At 48.6% G+C, this 22,158-nt stretch overlaps 1 protein-coding gene across 1 annotated transcript in view; it reads left to right on the plus strand.

Annotated features, from left to right (window-relative positions):
* The first annotated feature begins 2,149 nt into the window (after positions 1–2,149).
* Positions 2,150–22,158, plus strand: part of DERL1 (derlin 1) — a 31,523-nt gene continuing 11,514 nt past the window's right edge. The window contains exons 1-2 of the mRNA XM_004580707.2: positions 2,150–2,603; positions 19,650–19,761. Coding sequence (XP_004580764.1) covers positions 2,451–2,603; positions 19,650–19,761 — 265 coding nt within the window. The 5' untranslated portion in view covers positions 2,150–2,450. The remainder of the gene's footprint in view (positions 2,604–19,649; positions 19,762–22,158) is intronic.

Below are 22,158 nucleotides of genomic sequence, written 5' to 3' on the forward strand. Positions count from 1 at the left end.
GGGCAGTAGATGTCTTTTTCTGGTTCTGCGTATGTGTCCCTAACTGAACACTTGTTTCTCTGCTTGCCCTGAGACTCATGTAGACTCAGAGGGTCTGATAAAACTGACACCATTTTGAATTTTTGGGCTGTCATAAATTGACCTCATTTAAAACCTAACAACAGTCCTTTGGATTCAAGAGGGGAGTTATTCTGCTCTTTTGCCCCAGTTTATAGACCTAGGAACTGAAGGGCACAGCTGTTAAATCATTTTTTTTCAGTGTTACTGCCAGTAAGTGCTGTTGCCATGATTTAACTTCAGTATTGCTAAAGCCTGAAGTTGAATTCCAGAACTTCTGCTCTAGAGTGTGATACATACTGCAGACATTGACTAAATGCTGTTCTTGTGTTTTTTTTTTGTGTGTGTATGCATGTGTACTTACCAATCCAACAGACAAACTTTGTTTACTCCTCCAACCATACCTTGGGTATAATAAGTAACAGGTACAAAATAAAAAGGGGGGGTGGAGATGCAGAGAAGGTACCTCAGGCATCTCTAGACCTATTATTTATACCCTAGCTTTTATTTTGTATCATGTGATCTTGTAAGATTGTACCAATTTGTATCCCTGCCTGCTGTGTATCAGTGAGGAGTTCCCTCCCACATTTGCTGTGCTTGGTACTGAATTCATCAGCTCCGTGGATGTTGTGTCCTCTCCATCAGGGGTGGACTGGTTGGTGCCTACGCATTTGGTAAACCCTGCTTTCGTCTAGCAAGTCCAAGGGCCTGGTGCTGGCAGGTGTTCTCTGAAGCAACAGGCCCTTGAGAACTTTGCTGTTTGTGCTGGTGTCAGCAGACGCCTGGTGTAAGCCTGAGGAATCTGAGCCATGTAGGCCCCCTTCAAGCAGGACGTTCGTTCCAGGTAGCAAACTGCAACATTGCACATTGATCTTAGCTTTCAGGTTTCCAAGGAGAAAGACTTTTGTGAATCGGCATCTCGGCTCAGTCCCAACCCTCTTGTTAACCTGATGCTACACCTAGCTCTGCCTTGCTTTTAGACTATCAAAGCATCATTTAATTTTGAATCCCAAACTCTACACTTCCATAATCCAATAAAGACCCATTTGCTCAGTGAGATGGCTCTAGGTTCATGAGTGAAGTGTCTGAATAAATCTTGGTTGAATACAGGAGACCCTAAATGTGAAAACAGGAAAGTGCTAATAAAAATAACAACAACAAAGATTTATTTACCTCCATTGGAAAAGCAGAGCTACAGAGAGAAAGAGATACAGACAGAAAGATCTTCTGTCTGCTGGTTCACTCCCCAAGTGGCCGCAATATCCGGAACTGAGCTAATCCAAAGCCAGATGCCAGGAGTCTCTCCTGGGTTTCCCTTTTGGGTACAGGTTCCCAAGGCCTTGGGCCGTCCTCCACTGCTGTCCCAGGCCATGAGCAGGGAGCTGGATGGGAAGTGGAGCAGCTGGGACACGAACCAGTGCCCGTAAGTGATCCGGGTGCACGCAAGGCGAGTATTTAGCCACTAGGCTACTGCGCCGGACCCTAATAAAAAGATTTCATCGGCTGGAATCTCCACGTAGGATGATGAACCAGATTTGCAGTCGAGATCTTTTTGCTCCCAGTTCGTTCAACATTGTTTTCTTGGCATAGGAAAACTCTCCTGCCAGCTCTTGGCCTGGCTGACTCAGCCTAAACATCCTCTTTTTCCAGAAGCAATTCCTGGCCGGCCTTATCTAAAGTAGCCAACTCTCCTTATCCTGTCACTCCACCCCACTGACGTATTTCATTTTCCTCATCAGTCTCCGAAATTATCTTGGTGCATCATTTGCTGTCTGCCCATCACCATGAGGATGTAAACTCCAGGGGCCACAGCACCGCGACAGCCCTGCCTGAACACGCTTGTGGAGAATGGGCGCACAAACACACGAAACGCTTGCTTGCCACTTGCCGGTCGGTCTTCCCCGGCAAGTAGATCCACCTGTATTACAACTTAGGCCTAAGGCAGGTGCAGGGAATTCCGCCTCGCCATTGGCTGGAGCACTTGCCGTTGCTCTGGCAACCGCCGCTTCCCACCAGTCGTGCGTCCGCCCCATTCAGATCCCGCCCCTTCTGGCCCCGCCCTCAGGCCCCGCCCCAGGAAGCCGAGTCTCGCTGGCTGTGGCTGGGAGGCGGGGTGGAACCAAAAAGCGGCGCTCGCCCTTTAAGCGGCGGGACTTCTGGTCACGCTGCCCGCCGTCGCCGGAAGGGGAAGTTTCGCTTGGGAACGCTGTCTCGCTTGTCCGAATTCGGTGGCGCCACGTCCGCCGGTCTCCGCCAGTCTCCGCCGGTCCTCCGCCTTGAAACCGGCTGCTTGGGCGGCTTCCGCCCAGACACCTTCCATTCGCGAGCCGGCCGCGGCGTGAGGGGCACCGTGTACGACGGCCGAGCGCACCCCGGCGACCTGCGAGGCGAAGATGTCGGACATCGGGGACTGGTTCAGGAGCATCCCGGCCATCACGCGCTACTGGTTCGCCGCCACCGTCGCCGTGCCCTTGGTCGGCAAACTTGGCCTCATCAGCCCGGCCTACTTCTTGCTCTGGCCCGAAGCTTTCCTTTACCGCTTCCAGGTACTGGCCGGCGGCGGGTCAGTGGAGACTACAGGTCCCAGACGGCCCCGCGGCCGCGCAGCGGGAGGCGGCCTGGCGCGGGCGTGTGGTGCCTTCTGGGATTTGTAGTGCCGCCGCCTCCAGCGGATTAGGGCGGGGTCTTGGGGCTGGGGGGTCTGCTGTGAGGGCCTGGGTTCGTAGCCGCGTGTGATTCTGGCCTGGTGAGATGGCCTGAGTCACCCCGTAGTAACATTCTGCTTCCCGCCCCCCTGCACTCAGTGATGGAAGCGGTGGGAAGGTAAGTCCATCATTGGTCCCTGAGTCACTAGGAATGAGCACCCTGGGTCCAGCAGGAGCAGCGCCTTGGGAACTTCCTCTGTCACCCACGTGGGTGGCTTGTAGATGTCAACCTGACCACCTGTGCCTGAGGTGTTTTGATGTTAATAGAAGGTTTCTCACCCCCACCCCCTTCATCCCGCCCTTACAGGAGTAATTTAGAGTCAGATATTCAGAGGAGGAGTTTAGCTGTGTTTGCCTCAGATCATGACCTAGCGTCCTGCACGCAGTAGTAGGGTTTATGAAGGAATGAGTAAGGAGTAAATTACCCCAACAGCAGAAGGCCTTGCTGTTTCGTTATGGTGAACGAAGCAGTCCAGGTTGGTGTACTGGCCACAAAATATTAAGTCTTGGAGGTTATGTCTATTCAGTAGGTATTATGATTTGAAAATGTTGACTCGTGGTGGGCTGGATTCTGAAATCTGACAGGGATTTTGGGACGTGACCTGGTGTGGCAGCATTCTCGTGTCTTCTGTTGCTCACGGGCGTCATTTCATAGTCATCCTTGTTGGCCGTCGCGCTGTTAGCTGGTGCGCGTGGCTGTGCCCCAGGGAGTAAGTGCGGAACCCCTTCAGTAGGCTTCCTCTAGCTCCTTCGTGATCTCTCTCAGTCCTGCGCCTGGAAGTCCCTGGTACAACCTCAAGGCTGTCACGTTGACAGACAGCGGAGGCGTCCTCAGCCCAGCTGTGTCCTGCTTCTGGTTCTGTGTGTCCCACAGTGCCCCTGCCATGGCCATTGGCGTTGCTTACAGGTGTCAGTCATACCGGGTGCGAATTCACGCAGCAGTGGCTCCATCGCTAGAGGTCTGCTACCTAACACTTGTGGAGTCATCCCTCAGCATGCTTTTCTCTCCCACGCCACAGCCTTTCAGCAAAGCTTGTGGGCTCTACCTTAGGCCCACGTCAGGATACAGGCTGCTTGCAGACTGCATTTTTTCCATCGTCCTCTCCGTCTTCTCTAGAAAACTTGAATTATTTTTTTTAAATATTTCTTTTTTGTTTAAAGGTTTATTTTTATTACAAAGTCAGATATACAGAGAGGAGGAGAGACAGAGAGGAAGATCTTCCGTCCGATGATTCACTCCCCAAGTGAGCCGCAACGGGCCGGTGCGCGCCGATCCGAAGCTGGGAACCAGGAACCTCTTCCAGGTCTCCCACGCGGGTGCAGGGTCCCAATTCATTGGGCCGTCCTCGACTGCTTTCCCAGGCCACAAGCAGGGAGCTGGATGGGAAGTGGAGCTGCCGGGATTAGAACCGGCACCCATATGGGATCCCGGGGCTTTCAAGGCGAGGACTTTAGCCGCTAGGCCACGCCGCGGGGCCTTAAATATTTCTTTATTTTTATGGAAAGGCAGATTTGCAGAGAGATGGAGAAACAGAGAAAAATATTCCATCCACTGGTTTACTCCCCAAGTGGCTGCAACGGCTGGAGCTGAGCTGATCCAAAGCCAGGAGTTTCTTCTGGGTCTCCTACATGGGTATGGGTTTCCAAGGCCTTGGGCTGTCTTCGACTGCTTTCCCAGGCCACAAGCAGGGAACTGGAAGGGAAGTGGAGCTGCCGGGATTAGAACCGGCGCCCATATGGGATCCTGGGGCGTTCAAGGCGAGGACTTTAGCTGCTAGGCCACGCCACCAGGCCCCATGATCTACATTTTTAAAAGATAATTCAAGGGCCCGGTATGACAGCATAGTAGCCAAAGTCCTCTCCTTGCACCACCAGGATCCTAAATGGGCACCAGTTTGTGTCCCAGCTGCTCCACTTCCCATCCCGCTCCCTGCTTGTGGCCTGGGAAAGCAGTTGAGGACGGCCCAATGCATTGGGACACTGCACCCGCGTGGGAGACCTGGAAGAGGTTCCAGGTTCCCGGCATCGGATTGGCGCTCATCGGCCCGTTGTGGCTCACTTGGGGAGTGAATCATCGGATGGAAGATCTTCCTCTCTGTCTCTCCTCCTCTGTGTATATCCGGCTTTCCAATAATAATAAATCTTGAAAAAAAATGTAGATCATGGCTTGTTAGTATTGCTACCATACCCTCTGCTGTCTTCTCAACTCCTGAGTAAAATGCACGTGCTTATAGTGTTTTCAAGGTCCCTGCCATTGCCGCTAGGGTCTTGTGTCCTCCTGTCCTCAGCTGGATTCATTGGCCTAGGCAATAGGGTCCTTGTTGCCTCAGGCCCCCAACACCGGCCCTCCTCAGGCCATCTCACGTGGGGAGGCGCATTGCTTAACCCGTCCTTCAGGTGTGTCTGACAGCTGTGTCACGGGCCGGTGCCTGGCTGACTGCCCCATGTGAAGTAGCATTCCGCTTCACTCCATCATCCCCCTGTACTGTTAGCCTCCTTCCCCCCCTTTTTTTTTTTTTAAGATTTATTCATTTTATTACAAAGTCAGATATACAGAGAGGAGGAGAGACAGAGAGGAAGATCTTCCATTCGATGATTCACTCCCCAAGAGACCACAACAGCTGGTGCGCGCCGATCCGATGCCGGGACCAGGAACCTCTTCCAGGTCTCCCATGCGGGTGCAGGGTCCCAAAGCTTTGGGCCGTCCTCGACTGCTTTCCCAGGCCACAAGCAGGGAGCTGGATGGGAAGTAGAGCTGCCGGGACCAGAACCGGCGCCCATATGGGATCCTGGGGCGTTCAAGGAGAGGACTTTAGCCGCTAGGCCACGCTGCCGGGCCCTAGCCTCCTTCCCCTTAGAGAAGGTTCTGTTAGAGCCGGATCTTTGCCTAGCACATAGCGGTGCCTGTTGGTTGAATTCATGAAAGTAATTGGGCACTTTCTGGGCACTGGGGGTACGGTGAGGAAGAAGATGTGCAAGCTTGCAGAAACTAGAGGCATGTGATGGAGGTGATGTGGAGTGTGGTAGTCGATGGGGTCTTCACAAGAACGGCACCCGGTATTCACCGAATGTCCTTGGGAGGATCTGCTTGGAGACAACCAGTCTTTCATAAAATAGCAGGGGAAAGGCTTAGAGGCTGGAATGGGGAGCAGAGAGCCAGGAAAGCCAGGGGAGAGTCGGTCACAGAGCGGGGAGAGTTGGAGATGAGGACGGGGAGGTTCACCAGGGGCGAGTGTAGCAAAGTAAAGATGGAAAGTTAGGTTAGCGCTCTGATACTTCGTTAAGAAGTTTGAACTTTAGGGGCAGCACTGTGGTTTAGTTGGTAAAGCCTTCTCTTGTAGTGCTGGCATCTTTATGGGCATGGGTTTGAGTCCCCACTGTTTGACTTTTGATCCAGTTCAGTTCCCTGCTAATGTGTAGAAGATTGCGTCAAAGTGCTTGGGCTCCTGCACCTGGATAGGAGACCCAGAGGAAGCTCCTGGCTTCTGACTTTAAACCAGTTCAGCTCCATCCATTGTGTCCGTTTGGGAAGTGAGCCAGTAGTTAGAACATCTCCTTTCCTCTCTGTGCCTCTCCTCCTCTCTCTGTAACCTCGGAGTGGACAGGATTGCAGCTGAGTGGATGTGAGGGTGAGTAGGCGATGGGGTCGATGCCACATCTCCCTGAGGAGTTGAGTGGCTGGTGGAGGGGCCCTTTGCTGAGGTCAGGAAGTGTCTGCTGGCGGGATTGGGGCAGGTGGATGAAGAATGATGTTTTCTCCTAGTGAATTCCGTGTCAGTCTTGATGCTTTTTAGGCAGGTGGATGGACAAAGGAATGCCATTCTAGACCCCAGCCGGGCTTGGTGGTGTTCTTGTGATTGACTTTAGGAACAATTAGTGGACAGTGAATGCTGTGCACTTGTGCCTGCTGGCATGTTGGGGCATGGGCATCTTGGGTGAGCAGTGTTTGTAAGTCATTTTGTGAGCAGGACATGGTCAGAACTGGCTGTTGGATCCATCTTGTAGAATCTTGCAAGCTGCGCGCTTGAGTTGGGGGAGTAGAATCCACGCTGACACCGCCAGCCTGTCTGCTGGTGGCTTGAGCTGCACAAAGTTCAAGGCACTCAGTGACCATGGCCTTTCACATCTGCCAGGGTGTGCCCATCTTCCTGGTGAGAGGCTGCGGGCAGGAGGCAGGTGGGCTCATTGGCACAGGGAGTTCTGTGTTCTTCTAATGCTTGCCCGTTTCGGAAAAGTTAAGCTTTCATGGCCCCTGGAGGAACTCACTTGCAGATGAAGCTCCTGAGAGGCCGTGTGCTGGGCAGTAGCCCGGGCTCTGCTGGAGGCTGGGCCTTTGCGGTAAGGCGTTGGGTGCTGCAGTTCAGTTGCTGCGTGGAATTCTTGCATCCAGTCTCTGAGTGCCTGGTTCTGGTGGGCTCCTTTACTGCCAGTTTGGCTTCCTGGGAGGCAGCATGTGGTGTCTGCAGTACTGGGTCTGCCACCTATAGGGGAGAACCAGCCTGAGTTCTGGGCCCGTGGCCTTGGCCTCCACTAGTTCCGGCTGGTGTGGACGTTCTAGGAGTGAACCAGTTAGATGGCTGGCCTTTCTCTGTCTGTTCCTTTGTCTCTGCCTTTCGTATATATAAGACAAAGTAACTGAAAATAAAGAAGCTAAATTTTTAACAGCTTAAAAACCCTTGAGCACGGCACGGTAGCGTAGTGGCTGAAGTCCTTACCTTGCACGCTCTGGGATCCCATATGGGCTGTGTTTTGTGTCCCAGCAGCCGTGGTTCCCGTCCAGTTCCCTGCTTGTGGCTGGGAAAGCAGTTGAGGACGGCTCAGAGCCTTGGGACCCTGCACCTGCCTGGAGACCCAGAAGAAGCTCCTGGCTCCTGCCTTCGGGTCAGCTCAGTTCTGGCCATTGTGGCCACTTGGGGAGTGAATCAGTGGAATGAAGATCTTCCTCTCTGTCTCTCTCCTCATCTCTGTGTATCTGACTTTCCAATAAAAATAAATATCCTTGAGGAGTGACTACTTCGGAGTTGTGCATTCATATTGGAAACGCTGATTTTTTTTTTCTTTTTTTTTTTTTTGCTTACCTGTAGGTTTCCTCTGTTGAGGTTGTTGGTTTGGAATTCTGAAGATTAAATATTGTTGTTTTTGTTTTGGTTTGGACAGCTTGAAGCCAATATGTGCTAAGACTGTACTGCTGTCCGTGTTCTCCCTGTTCCAAACCCTTTGTATTTAAACTCGTCAGTCAGCGATCACAGGGATCGGGTCTTCTCAGCTTAGTTCCCGCTGAGTGACCGAGGTGGCCCTTGCCTGCTGCCCTGGGGTCTCTGAGGGCAGCCTGTGCGGTGGTACTACACCCCCGTTTCTCGGGACGGAGGAACACGTCGCCCGAGTATCTGTAATGTGCTTCTCTGTTCTCTCATTCACTTCCCTATTTCATAGACAGCTGCAGCTTCAATTTGTCTGTGAGTCAAAGATAGTTCCAATGTGACTTGTTTAACTCCTTTGCTTAATATCTACTACAAAATAATTTGGTGGTTAGCAAAACATTTTTGAAGGTGATTTTGTCCAAATCAGTCATGGCAAACATGGCTGCCTTTCTGTTAAAGAAGAAAGACCTTGGGATGTTAAGGCCCTTATAGTCTGAAGGCCTGGCGCTTACTGCTCGTGTGTTCATCCTGTCTGAGCTTCAATGTGTTTCTTTTTTAAAAAAAGTTATTTACTTATTTGTAAGGCAGAGTTGTAGAGAAAGGCAGAGAAGGGCAGAGCCAGATGCTGCTTGCTGGTTGACTTCCCAAGTGGTTGCACGGGACTGGGGCTGGGTCAGCCCGAAGCCAAAGAGCCTGAAACTCCATTGGGTCTCCCATGTAGGTGACAGGAGCCCACACCCTTAGACCATTGTCTGCTGCTATCCCAGGCACATTAGCGTGGAGCTGAGTTGGAAGTGGAGTGGCCAGGACTTGAACCAGAGCTTGAATGGGATGCTAGAATTACATGTGGCTGGCCTCAGGAAAAAAAAATTATCTTTAAAAATTTTTTTACTTATTTTTATTTGAAAAGTAAAGTTACAATGAAGGAAGGAAAGGCAGAAAAAGAGTGGGAGATCTCCCATCCATCCACTGTTCACTCCTCAAATAGCCGAACCAGCCAGGAGCCGGGAGCATTTTCCGGGGTCCTGGTCCTTAGGGCTCTGAAGACTTGGGCCATCCTCATTTCAGATAAAATCCTGCTTTTTCAGGCAATTAGCAGGGAGCTGGATTGAGAGTGGAGTGGAGCAGTTGAGACTCAAACAGGCACTTATATGGGATGCTGGCGCTGTGGATTTATTAGGCAATAATAATAATTTCTGACTGCTTTTTCTCCATGGACAGGAGAAGATTCTGATTTTAATTTGTAATTGAGATTGAAACATGACTGCAGAGTTACTCTCTTTTTTGTTCCCATGAAAGCTTCCTAACTTGAAATTGGAAGATGTGAGCTCTTTGTTCCTCCAGTTGGTTTTAGGAATACAAAATTGCATCAACCAAATCGGTGATGCAGTCTTAAATACACATTGACTCAAAGTAATGCTAGCATTTGTCAGGATTTCACTTGGATAATTACATTTAACCTGGCGACAGCAGCCCCAGCAGATTGATTTGAGAGTTTGTTGGTAAGAGAGCTATTTCACACATGATTAGGGTTTGGATGTAGAGTTGTACTGGCTGGTGTTTTGGTGCATAGAATTTAAAATGTTTCTTAGTGGTCCTGTTTTGCTATGGCCTGTAGTTAAGGTTATCTTATTAGATCATTGCTTAATTTTTTAAAAAATATTTATTTATTTTTATTAGAAAGGATGATTTACAGAGAGAAGGAGAGACAGAGAGAAAGATCTTCTCTGTGCTGGTTCGCTCCCCAAGTGGCCACAATGTCCGGAACTGAGCCTATCCAGAGCCAGGAGCCAGGAGCTAGGAGCTTCTTTCTGATCTCCCACGCAGGTGCAGGGTGTCATGATTTGGGCCGTCCTCGACTGCTTTCCCAGGCTACAAGCAGGGAGCTGGATGGTAGGTGGAGCAACTGGGACACGAACCAGCGCCCAGATGGGATCCCGGCACATGAGCAGTGAGGATTTAGCCACAGAGCCACCGTGCCAGATCCCATTGCTTTGTGTTTTAGTTTGGTGTTGAGTTTTGGTATGCAAGCAGGGAAGTGTGTGTTTTAGAAAATTTATGGCTTGCTTTCAAGAACTCAGTACACCAAAATAGTCAGCATCTGAATCCAGAAAAAAGCATCCGTCAGTATCCCCTAACCTTCCTCGGCCCTCGGCCCTCTCCAGAGGTAACCAGTGACTTGTAATCCCACCAGTTAGCTGCAGTGTTTGGCCCTTCTCTCAATGGGATGTACAGAGTGTGCTTGTGGTTCTAGGTGCTTCATCAGCCGTGTGTTTGGGAGTCACTTGTGTTGTATCTAGTTACAGAATGCCCATTCTGTTTGTTGCCTCTTTATTCAGTCTACTGTTACAGACCTTTTGCATAATTTCCCATCTTTGGCTATTATGGATTGTGCTACTGTGAATGATCTTGAGGAACACACGCGTGCATTTCTGTTGCATATATACCTGAGTAGAATCAGTAGCTTCTAATAGCTTTTTCAAAGTCCTCTGCTGAGATGAGTACATTTTATTCGATTTTAAAAAAAAGATTAATTGATTTGAAAGGCAGAAAGAGAAAGAGGGAGTTGAATGGATGTTTCTGTGTGCCACCTGCTGGTTCACTTCCCATATGGTTCGTTCCCTGGGGCTGGACCAGGCTGAAGTCAGGAACCAGGAATTCCATCAGGTCTTCCCCATGGGTGTTGGCACATCTTTGGGCTGTCACCTCCAGGCGCAATGCAGGGAGCTGGCTCCAAATCAGAATTGGAACCTGCACTCCAGTGTGGGATGGAGGTTTCTAAGCGGTAGCTTAACGTGCTGCGCCACAACACTGCGCCTTCCGTTTGTGTGAGTGGGGAGGTGGCGCTTTTCTTGCCTACCTGTTGTGTCTGATATCTGTTAGCGCAGACACTCATCATCATGTTCAGTGATCAGTGTAAAAGGACTTAGCCAGCTCTTGGAAAACTCTAGATGCTGACAGTCATTTCTGATGGTTTCAGTAGCAGATTCGGAGATAATAGGTAGGGGTGGCTGCCGTCCACACTCCCACCAAGTAGTTGGCCTGGCACCTATAGGGCAATGTGTTTTCTGTTTGAAGATGCTCAGTGCCAGTGAATGCAAGGCCTGCTTGTCCTGGTGATGTGAGGAACTCTTAAGTGGCTTACCTGCACTGTAAGTAGGACTCAGCAAACACTGAATTTCTTAGGGATCTGGGCTCGTCCCTCCTCCCCAACAAGTCCTCTTGGCAAATGTGTGGCATGCAGTGTTGTGTGGGCAAGACCCAGGCTCCTGGCACTACACCCAGTGCTGCTGAGGCCCTGTGGGGCGGAAGGCGGGTCTCTTTCCTCTTGATCCTGAAACTAAAGCCCGTTTCCTTATCCTAGCTCTGTAGGGATCAGTGGGAGAAACAGCGGGGTTTAGTTGGATGCTGTCAGTAGGAATTTCTGAAATTTATTATGTTGTATCCTACTAAAGAGATGGATGAGCTATCCCCTGGTGTTTTCAAATTATTTTAAAGTCTAAATTTCTTTCTTAGGTCAATGAAAGCAAGTCTAACTAATGAACAGGGAATAGGAATGTGAGATATTTTGACAGACACTGATTTCTAAAGAACAGGTGCATGCAGTGCTAAAAATAGTGTTGTGTCATCAGTGTTAGAGAAGATGTAGGCAGAAAAAAACAGAATCTCTTTTTCAAAATCAGGCCTTGAGTAACTTAGAATAATATGAGAGTAGTTCATATGTGTGCTGGTGAAAACCAGGTCAGTGGGTGTCTCCTTAACGCTGTAGTCAAAACATACGCATACACCTGCTTCGTTGCGACCTGTGACAGTGTCTGTAAGATAAGGAGGAGCGCAGGGTCATAGGGCTGGTGCCATGGGGTAGGTGAGGCGAGGCGGCTCAGACATCCAGCCTGTTTCAAGAGCACGCAGCAGCTGGGCAGCCAAGCCCACACCTTGCCTGTGGCCTTTGCTCCCTTTGCTTTTGATAAGCAGAATTTGTAGGTTTACTCTTAGTTCATGTCAGGATTATGTAAGTGTAGTAGTACTGAAAAGATTTAAATTTAATTCTGTCTCAGTGTATGAATGTCACGTTGAGAGGCACAGAGAAAACAGAACTTTGGTATCACAAACTGGAGTCAGACTGTCTGCGACAAAATTCGAGTTCCACCAGTTACCAGCTATTATTACTTAACCTTCTCTCATCCTGTTCTCCCAGCTATAAAAATCCATGTCTGGACTCAGTGCTTGTAAATAAGCCAAAAGGCACTATAATTATTGATTTTTAAAAAAACCTCACTAACCAAAATAGGACCAACATTAGTATAGCATTCTCTTTTGAATGGTAAGGAGAAACTTTAGGTTTTCTCAGGTCATCATTGTCTAGCCATTAGAATCTTCATCCTGTTACTATGATAAAATTGTGAGTAAATCAAGACTAATTTTAAGCTTCTGTGTTTTACTGGCTCAAGCAACATGTTTGGGGCAGACATGGTGGTGTGGCTGCTGAGCTGTCTCCTGTGATGTGGTTTGCAGTGCTCTCTTGGGACGCTCGCATTTCATCTGGGCTCGATTCATGTGTTAGCACACTGCCTCTGATCCAGCTCCCTGCTAATGGCCTAGGAAAAGCATCCTAGGATGGCCTAGGTGTTTGGGCCCCTGGCACCCGCATGTGAGACCAGGAAGACGCTCATGCTACTGACTGGCTCAGCCTAGTCCTGGCCATTGTGGCCATCTGGATAGTCAGTCTCTAACTCTGACTTGCAAGCAAGCAAGCAAGCAAGCAAATAAGTGTGTGGGGAGTGTGTGTATTATATACTTTAAAAAGATAGCATTCTTAGGAAGTCACTTTTTGTAACTGTGTCCTGTGTGTGGAGGTTGGAACTTGCCAGCTCAGGGTCTGCCCAGGCTGGATTCCTGGGGCCCTCATTCCAGTTGCACCTGCAGTGCTGGCAGTGCCACTCTTCCGTTGTGCTCCTACCGTTCCTTGGGACTTTGTACCGAGACCATACCCCCCCCTCCCGTGTGGTGCCAGCACTTGCTGCTTTGGCAGCCTTCCCCAGGGCCGGGAACACCAGAGGCGTGGGCTGTGTGTTTCCTGCTCAGCATGTGGTGGTGTGCCCTAAGACTTGCAGCTCTCAGGCCAAAGTGCAGCGCCATGCTGCTGTTCCAAAAGTTGACAAAGCCGACTGCTTCTGCCGTTGTTTGTTGGCACTGATCTGGGGCACTGGCCAACGTGGCAGATAACAGTGCCAAAAGATGAAGCCTTGCTCGGACATAGAATATCTGCTCGGTTATTGCGAACAAGAAGACACTCAGCTCCTGTGGTTGGCTATAGAAAGATGGAACTCTGTCAGATTATAAAATCTATGGGGACTTTTTGGCTGGAAATTATTATCAGTATCATGTTGATAGAATAAGTTATGTTGGTTCTAATTTGCTTAGAAAAATAAAATATTGAAACTAGCCAAAAAATTGTGACAATTCAGAAGAGGAAGGTGCAGATTTCACTATTTAACTATCAAATCTTAAAAATTTATTATAAAACTAAAAATTAAAATTTGGTATTGATATAGACCTCAATTTCAGACAGAATAGGGAGTAAACATTCAGTGAAAGCAGCTTTTCCAATAATTGGAGGAAACATGGGACACTCTGACGATGGGAAGCTGAGTAACCATCTGGGGACAGGAAGTGGACCTCTCCCCCTTCCTTGGGAGAACCATGGAAAGTGTTGTAAGAAAACTGGGTATTTGATATTCTTGGAGTGAGACAATTTCATAAACATGACAAATGGTGGATAAATGTGCTTACATTTAGTTTTTATTTCAGAAGCAGAAAGAGGAATAGGCAGGCAGAGAGCTCCCATTCTGTTGGCTGGTTCACTCCACAGGTGTTCAGGATGTCCCTTGGGTGGGACCAAAGCTGAGTGCTTGGAACTGAGTCAGGGCTCCCCTGTGGGTGGCAGGAGACCAGCCGTCTTCCCTGAGCCGTCACTGCTGCCTCTCAAGTCTGGAGTCAGAACCAGGACTCAAGCCCAGGCTTTCATTATGGAATGGAGGCATCTTTCTTCTTTTTCTTTTTAAAGATTTATTTTATTTTTATTGCAAAGTCAGATATACAGAGAGGAGGAGAGACAGAGACATAGATCTTCCCTCTGGGTTCATCCTCAAGTGAGCGCAACAGCCGGAGCTGAGCCAATCTGAAGCCAGGAATTTCATCCGGGTCTCCTATGCGGATGCAGAGTCCCAAGGCCTTGGGCTGTCCTCAACTGCTTTTCCAGGCCACAAGCAAGGAGCTGGATGGGAAGTGGGGCTGCTGGGACACGAATTGGCACCCATATGGGATCCTGGCATGTGCAAGCCGAGGACTTCAGCCTCTAGGACGATGCTGGGCCCAGGCCAGCATCCTTAGCCCTGGGCTCAATGCCTGTCTGCATTGCTGCACTTAAACTTTTACTTGTTATTGAAACATCAATCTAGGGCCTGCATGTAGCATAGCAGGGAAAGGGTATGGTGCCAGCATCCAGTATAAATGGCGGTTTGTGTCTCAGCTGCTCCATTTGAAATCCAGCTCCCTCCTGATACTCCGGGAAAAGCAGTGGAAGACGGCCCAGGTACTTGGGCCTCTGTCACCCAAGTGGGAGACCCAGATGAAACTTCTGGCTCCTGGACTGGGCACCTGCCATTGTGGCCATCTGGGAAGTGAACCAGAAGGTGAAAGATCTATGTCTTTTTCTCGCTAAAATACCCCCCCTTTTTTTTTTTAAAGATTTATTCATTTTATTACAGCCAGATATACACAGAGGAGGAGAGACAGAGAGGAAGATCTTCTGTCGGATGATTCACTCCCCAAGTGAGCTGCAACGGGCTGATGCGCGCCGATCTGAAGCCGGGAACTTGGAACCTCTTCCGGGTCTCCCAAACGGGTGCAGGGTCCCAAGGCATTGGGCTGTCCTCAACTGCTTTCCCAGGCCACAAACAGGGAGCTGGATGGGAAGTGGAGCTGCTGGGATTAGAACCGGTGCCCATATGGGATCCCGGGGCTTTCAAGGCGAGGACTTTAGCTGCTAGGTCACGCCGCCGGGCCCTAAAATACCCTTTCAAATAAATAGGTGGGTAAATGTAAAATCAAAACAAAACATGTAAGTCTAAAGCCCCGGACCACAAAGTGTACCAACGAGAAAGAGTAATTTCCCCAAGTTACAAGGAAAAGCAAATCTAGCAGAAAAGTAAATAAAGGAAATGCTGAAGTTTTCTTTTTTTTTTTTTTCTTAGTATAAAGAGATGCTCAGGCTTTTTCATAAAGCAAATAAAAGGTAATTGTCAGGCTGATGAAGATAAAATACACCAGGCGCTGGCATGGTAGCATGAGGCAGATTCTCTGTCTGCAGTGCCCAGTTTGATTCCTGGCTGCTCCACTTCCAGATCCATCTTCCTGCTAATGGCCTGGAAGGGCAGCGGAGGAAGGCCAAGACCTTGTGCCCCTGCCTGCCCCTGGAAGAAGCTCCTGGCTCTCAGCTTCGGTCCATCCTGGGTCTGGCTGTTGCAGCTATTTGAAGAGTGAGCTAGCGGGCGGAAGATCTGTCTCTTCCTCTTTCTGACTTTGAAGTAAAATAAATAAATCACAACAACAACAACACTGCACATTAACGATGTGGAGAGAAGATAGACAGTCATCCACATCTTAGGAGAAGTATAAATCGATGAAATATTTTCATAGGCTTTTGGTAGTATCTGCAGAAATAAATGCTTATGTCTGTGGATCTAGCAGATTGATTAACAGGAATTTATCTTGTAGCTATATGAATAAAGAACATATTTAAAAATATAACTTGTGTCATTCTGGCAGTTTAAGTGAAGTTTGGGGGCCTGGCATTGTGGCACTTGGGTTATATTGCTGCTTGCAACGCTGGCATCCCGTATCAGAGTGCGAGTTTCAGTCCCAGCTGCTCTGCTCCCCGTCAGCTCTGCTGACACAGCTGGGAAAGCTGTGGATGATGGTGCAAAGGCCTAGGCCCTGCTCCTCTCGGGGGAGGTCAGGGTGGAGCTGCTGGTTCCTGGCTTCAGCCTCGCCCAGCCTCGGCTCTCACAGTCATTTGGGGAGTGAACCAGCAGATGAAAGATGTCTTTCTCTTTGTCTTCCCCTGTCACTCTGCTTTTCAAATAAATAGTAACTAAATAGATAAAATTTTAAAAGCAGTATGGATTTCGTATAAAAGGAATACTTCATAAAGAGAAGGAAGCAAAGTATAAAACACTACAGGACAAGTTAGAATGGAAAAGTGTAAATCCTGCTGTTACTTCTTTGAAGAAATACTGCTGCGAAAACCTCAACAGTTGTTAGAAGGCTTACATTTTTAAAAAGATTTATTTATTTATTTTATCGGATAGTCAGAATTACAGAGAGAAGGAGAGACAGAGAGAAAGATCTCTGTCTGCTAGTTCGCTCCCAAGTGGCTGCAATGGCTGGAGCTGAGCCGATCTGAAGCCAGGAGCTAGGAGCTTCTTCCGAGTCTCCTATGTGGGTGCAGGGACCCAAGGCTTTGGACTGCCCTGGACTGCTTTGCCAGGCCACAGGCAGGGAGCTGGATGGAAAGAGGAGCAGCCAGGACATGAACCAGCACCAATATGGGATCCTGGCACATGCAGGGAGAGGACTTTAGTCACTAGGCTACCGAACCAGGCCCAAGGCTTAATATTTTAAAAAGATTTATTTATTTTTATTGGAAAGGCATATTTACAGAGAGGAGAGACAGAGGAAAGATGTGTTCACTGGTTCATTCCCAAAGTGGTCACTATGGCCGGAGCTGAGCCGCTCCAAAGCCAGGAGCCAGGAGCTTCTTCAGGTATCCCATGTGAGTGCAGGGGCCAAAGGCTTTGGGCTGTCCTCTACGGCTTTCCTAGGTCAAAAGCAGGGAACTGGATGGGAAGTGGAACAGCTGGGACACAAATCAGTGCCCATATGGGAGGATTAGCCAGCCGAGCCATTGTACTGTCTCCAGCAAGGCTTAATTCTTACTGTAGAACCTTCTGTGTTGTTTGTTCAGGTAGTGGTTTTAAAGTCATGTGCTCATATTATCTTTTTAGCACATGATTTTTTAGTAAAAATTCCCATTCTAATTCTTAGAGTATGATTTTTCAAAAAATTTATTCATTTATTTATTTATATTTCGCTTGCCCCTCCCCAGATTCTCTCCCCCCACTGAACTCCCCTATATTATTATTATTATGGCATAGCTCTTCATCATTGCGGGCATGATGGCAGAGTCCAGCCTCCCATTGTCAAGATACAGCTAATAGTTTCATTGGGAGTCCATCTTTGATCCGGAAGTAGAGATGCACACTGCATTGCATCCTCACATCTGGACATGATAGTCTCCATTACACATTCACCACATATCCCCCTTAAATGAAAAGCCACAACACCATGGCTTTCTCAAGAGGTTTTGATAGTTCAACAGTGCTGAATTTGCTGGTGATCCCGCCGCTTCAATCATGAGAAATCTCTCCCAAATCCACTGGCTGCTATAGTCCACCTTAGTGTCTCTGTCTGCCCAGATCTTCACTGCCAACGACTGGCTGGGGTGGTTGATCAATTTGTTCTTACCTCCGTCCTCTACCATGGTACCAGGTGTCCTCTGGAGGCTCTGATGGACTGCCCTATCCTCCATGTACATTTGGATATGCTGTCCTCTGCTCCGTCTGAGCCACTGAGGAGGCCCAGCTCTGACACATCCACTCCCACAGTCAGCCCACGGAACCTGCAATTCTCTCCATGGTTAGGGTTCTCAATCCAGCAGTTCAGTTGGTAGGGAATTGCCCAAGAAACCTCTGAGGCCATTCCAGATTCGATTCTTGTGTGTGTTTGCCAATACAGGCGCAGTCTGTCACCAAATTAGCCTACACATACACTGGTAGTTGCAATTGCTGGGTCAGTTCTGTCTCCAGCCTCGTGTTTTACGAAACCTGATGGGTGTTGGAGCCCAGCCCAATCCTGCCCACCCCATACGCGGCCTTCACGTAAACCAGTGGGAGCTGCAGCATAGTCAGAGCGACCCACGAAAACCCCCACCAGGCCCGCCCCTGCCCTGGTTCCTGTGCTTGCCAGTGTGTACAACAGACTGGTCTGGTCTGTCCCACATCCTGTTCAGCTCTCGTACATGTTGATGGGTATTGAAGCCCAGTTCGTCCCAACCAGCCCCACTATCCAATCCACACTGGTGCCAGCGGGTGCACTGTCTGTGTAGGCCAAGCTTGCACCTGACAGAATTTGGCCCCTGTGCCAGCATCTGCCAGCTGATGTTGTGGCAGAGCCCAATCGATCCACACCAACACTGGTTTATGCATGTACCAGAAGGTACAGTCAGCCCAGCCTGGCTTTTCCCTGATCCAACTCACATGCAGGCCATCGGATGTGGCCGCCCTGTCTGGCCTGATCTGCCTCCAGTCCCAGCTCTCATGCTCACCAGTGGGACTAATGGCTCAGCAAGGAGGCCTTTGCAGCCCCCTCACTAGGGCCATCCCCACCCCCACCCCTGTGTTTCACATGTTGGGTGCTGTGGCCCAGTCTGGCACAACCCCCTCACCTCGGCATTTGCCAGTGGGAGCTGTAGCCTGGCCAGGCCAGGTCCACTCCCGATTCCAACTCACTCTGGTAGGGGCTACAGTCTAGCCCAGCACTGCCAGCCCTCAGGACCGGCCCTCATGTGAACGGGCTGGTATTACACCCTGACCCAGCCTGACCCACACTCCATTCTGGCACTCGGATTCTCCAGTTGGTGATGTGGACTGACCCATTCTGGCCTGCTCCTGACCTGCACCAAATGTATGCTGGTGGGTGCTGTATGTTGGCCTGGTCTGGGTTGCTCCCCGTTTTGGTTCTTGCACTCACCTGCAGGGACTGTGTCCCGACAGAGGAGTTTCCCAGGCTCCTCCATCCAGATCTCTCCCAATGCCAGTTTCCCCCACTCAGTTCACTCCCAGACCCAGATCTCATAGCCTGCCTCTCCATCTTGGCTTCTACTTGTGTGGAGGGACCCAAGCACTTGACTTGTCTTTGGCTGCCTCCTGGGGTTGGAAGTGGAAGAACTGGGATTTCTGGTAAAAAATATGAGAATCCTAAATAAGAACTTAACCTCATGTGCCACACACCTGTCCCAACTGTGGAATTCTATAGCGTTAGTTTTTAGAAAGATTTATTTGTTTTTATTGGAAAGGCAGATACACAGAGAGGAGGAGAAACGGAGAGTAAGATGTTCCATCCACTGATTCATTCCCCAAGTGGCCACAACAGCTGGAGCTGAGCTGATCTGAAGCCAGGAGCCAGGAGCCTAGAGCTTCTTCTAGGTTTCCCATGTGGGTGCAGGTGCCCAGGGCTTTGGGCCGTCCTTGACTCCTTTCCCAGGCTACAAGCAGGGAACTGGATGGGAAGTGGGGCCACCAGGATTAGAACCAGTGTCCAAATGGGATCCTGGCATGTGCAAGGCGATGACTTTAGCCACTAGGCTACCGAACTGGGCCTAATAGCATTAATTTTAAAAAATTTGTTAAGAAATACTTGATGCTTGTCCATTGGTTTGCAGATTGATGTGGCTGTAATTTGTATGACTTTTTCTCTAGCTGTTTTCTTAAATTGTATTGGTGGTTCATTGTGGTGACTCGTTGAGGAGAATGCCTCACAAAAGTTAATTTTGTTTAGTTGAAAGAAAAAAAAAGTTACTCAGGTTTAGAGAAACTAACAGCTGTCTTTGTTTTGGTCCTGACAGATTTGGAGGCCAGTCACTGCCACCTTTTATTTCCCCGTGGGTCCAGGAACTGGATTTCTTTACTTGGTCAATTTATATTTCTTGTATCAGTATTCTACACGTTTGGAAACAGGTATGTCATCTACAGATGTTGTAAGTATTTTTTTTCTTTTAATTTGCTAATCCGTATGTTTGCTTTCCTGGGGGAATTTTAAGGGCAGGTAGCATTTGATAAGAACTAGCATAACGATTGTGTGGTTCAGTGACTGAACTGGAACTGTGCTAGGCTCTTATGTTACTCGGCTTTTCTCAAAAACATCAGAGACGCAAGTAGCAGTGTCATTTTATAGGTGGAAAAAAGTATCTTTCCTGTCCTAGTGGCTCAATTGTATTTCTCACTTAAATCATGATCTCATTTCTATTGTAGAAAAGTCCTTGTTTAATGCAAAATTGGGCTGGAGTATATATATGTTGTTTGAGTGGGCTTGAAAATACTGTGTAATTAGAAGTCTAGACTTACTTTCTGTAATTAAAACACTGAATTTTAAAATAATATAGCTAAGATTTAATAATATGGCAGTATCCAATGTTTTGAATAAACTGTAAACTTAAAAAAAGTTATTTATTTTTGTTTGAGAAGTAAACTTTACAGAGAATGAGAGAAGAGAGAAGGTCTTTGGTTTACTCTCTAGGTGGCCACTGGCCAGAGCGGAGCTGATCTGGAGCTTTTTCTGGCTTTCCCATGTGGGTGCAGGGTCCCAAGCACTTGAGCCATCCTCTGCTTCTTTTTATTTGCTTTACTTTTTAAAGATTTACTTATTTTTATTTGGTGGAGCAGGTTTACAGAGAGGAGAGACAGAGAGAAGTAGATCTTTCATCCACTGGTTCATTCCTTAAATGGCTGCAATGGCTGTACCTGATCCTGTCTGGAGTCAGGAGCCAGGAGCTTCCTCTGGTCGTCCTTTGCTGCTTTTCCATTCTGTAAACAAGGAGCTGAGTTAGAAGTGGAGCAGCTGGGACCTGAACCAGTACCCTTATGGGATGCCGGTGCTGCAGGCAGAGGATTAACCTGTTGAGCCACCATGCCAACCCCTTAAATTAATATTACATATTTTTAAAGATTTATTTCATTTTTATTTGAAAGGCAGAGATGGAGAGAAGGAGAGGCAAATGTTCCATCTACTGGTTCATTCTTCAAATGGCTGCAGCACCTAGAACTGAGTTGATCTGAAGCCAGGAGCCAGAAGCTTCTCCCAGGTCTCTCACATGAGTTCAGGGGCCCAAGCACTTGAGCCACCCTTTGCTACTTTCACAGGCCATAAGCAGGGAACTAGTTTGGGGCTTTAGCAGCTGGGGCTTGAACTAGTTCTCATATGGGATGTTGGTGCCGCAGGTGGAATCTTAACCCACTAGGTCATGGTGCTGGCCCCTCAAATTAATATTTTGACAAAATATTTACCATTGCAGTCTCTTGCCTAGCTAGATTGTTAAGTGTATAACAGAACTGGCTTATTTATGAAGTTTCTAATTTGAACTGAAAGACTGTTATTTGAGAGTTAATTTATAAATTCCTAGTTGTAAGCACGCCAAAATTTAGAATGCTGAAGTTTATGTGATTACAGTATTTTAAAGTATTCCACTCAAAGAATTCTTAGCAATCACAAAGAGAACCACGCCAACAGAAGCACGACTTGTTAAAACTCAGCAGCTTTGTCAGTTTGCTGGGTCTGAGTGAGGCTGGTGATCTCCAGTCCTCAGCAGCCTTAGCCTGGGCCGAGGCGTGGCTTGGAGGCGAGGAGAGAGAATAAAGGAAGCAGCTTGACCTGGAAACCTGTTTTCTTTCACATACTTGCATTTATTTCTGGCTATCTGATACGTGGTAAAATTAAAATGTTTTTAAATTTTGATTTTACTTGACATGCACATGTGTTCCTGTGTGTGTCTGTTACATGGAGAGAAAGAGAGGAGAGGAGGGAGGGAGAGAGATATCTTCCCTCCGCTGCTTTATACCCTAAGAGCCTGCAGTGCCTGGGGCTAGGCCAGGCCCCTGTGAGCCCCAGACGCGCTCTAGGGACCTCGCTGCTTGCACTGTCACTTCTTGCTGCCCAGGGCCCATATCAGCAGAAAGCTAGACTGAAAATGGAACTGGGACTCGCCCAGGTCCTCCAGTCAGGGAGGCATGTGTCCCAGGCAGTGTCTCAATCACTGTGCCAAATGCCCACCCCAAAGATTCTTTATTTTATTTTATTTTTAAAGATTTATTTATTTTTATTGAAAGATTTACAGAGAGGAGATACAGAGGCAAAGATCTTCCATCCACTGGTTCACTCCTGAAGTGGCTGCCATGGCTGGAGCTGAGCTGATCCAAAGCCAGGAGCTAGGAGCCTTTTTCCCATGCTGGTGCAGGGTCCCAAGGCTTTGGGCCGTCTTCTACTGCTTTTCCAGGCTGCAAGCAGGGAGCTGGATGGGAAGTGGAGCAGCTGGGACAGGAACTGGTGGCCATGTGGGATGTAGGTGCATGCAAGGTGAG

This window comes from Ochotona princeps, chromosome 9, assembly GCF_030435755.1.
Source record: "Ochotona princeps isolate mOchPri1 chromosome 9, mOchPri1.hap1, whole genome shotgun sequence".
NCBI lineage: Eukaryota > Metazoa > Chordata > Mammalia > Lagomorpha > Ochotonidae > Ochotona > Ochotona princeps.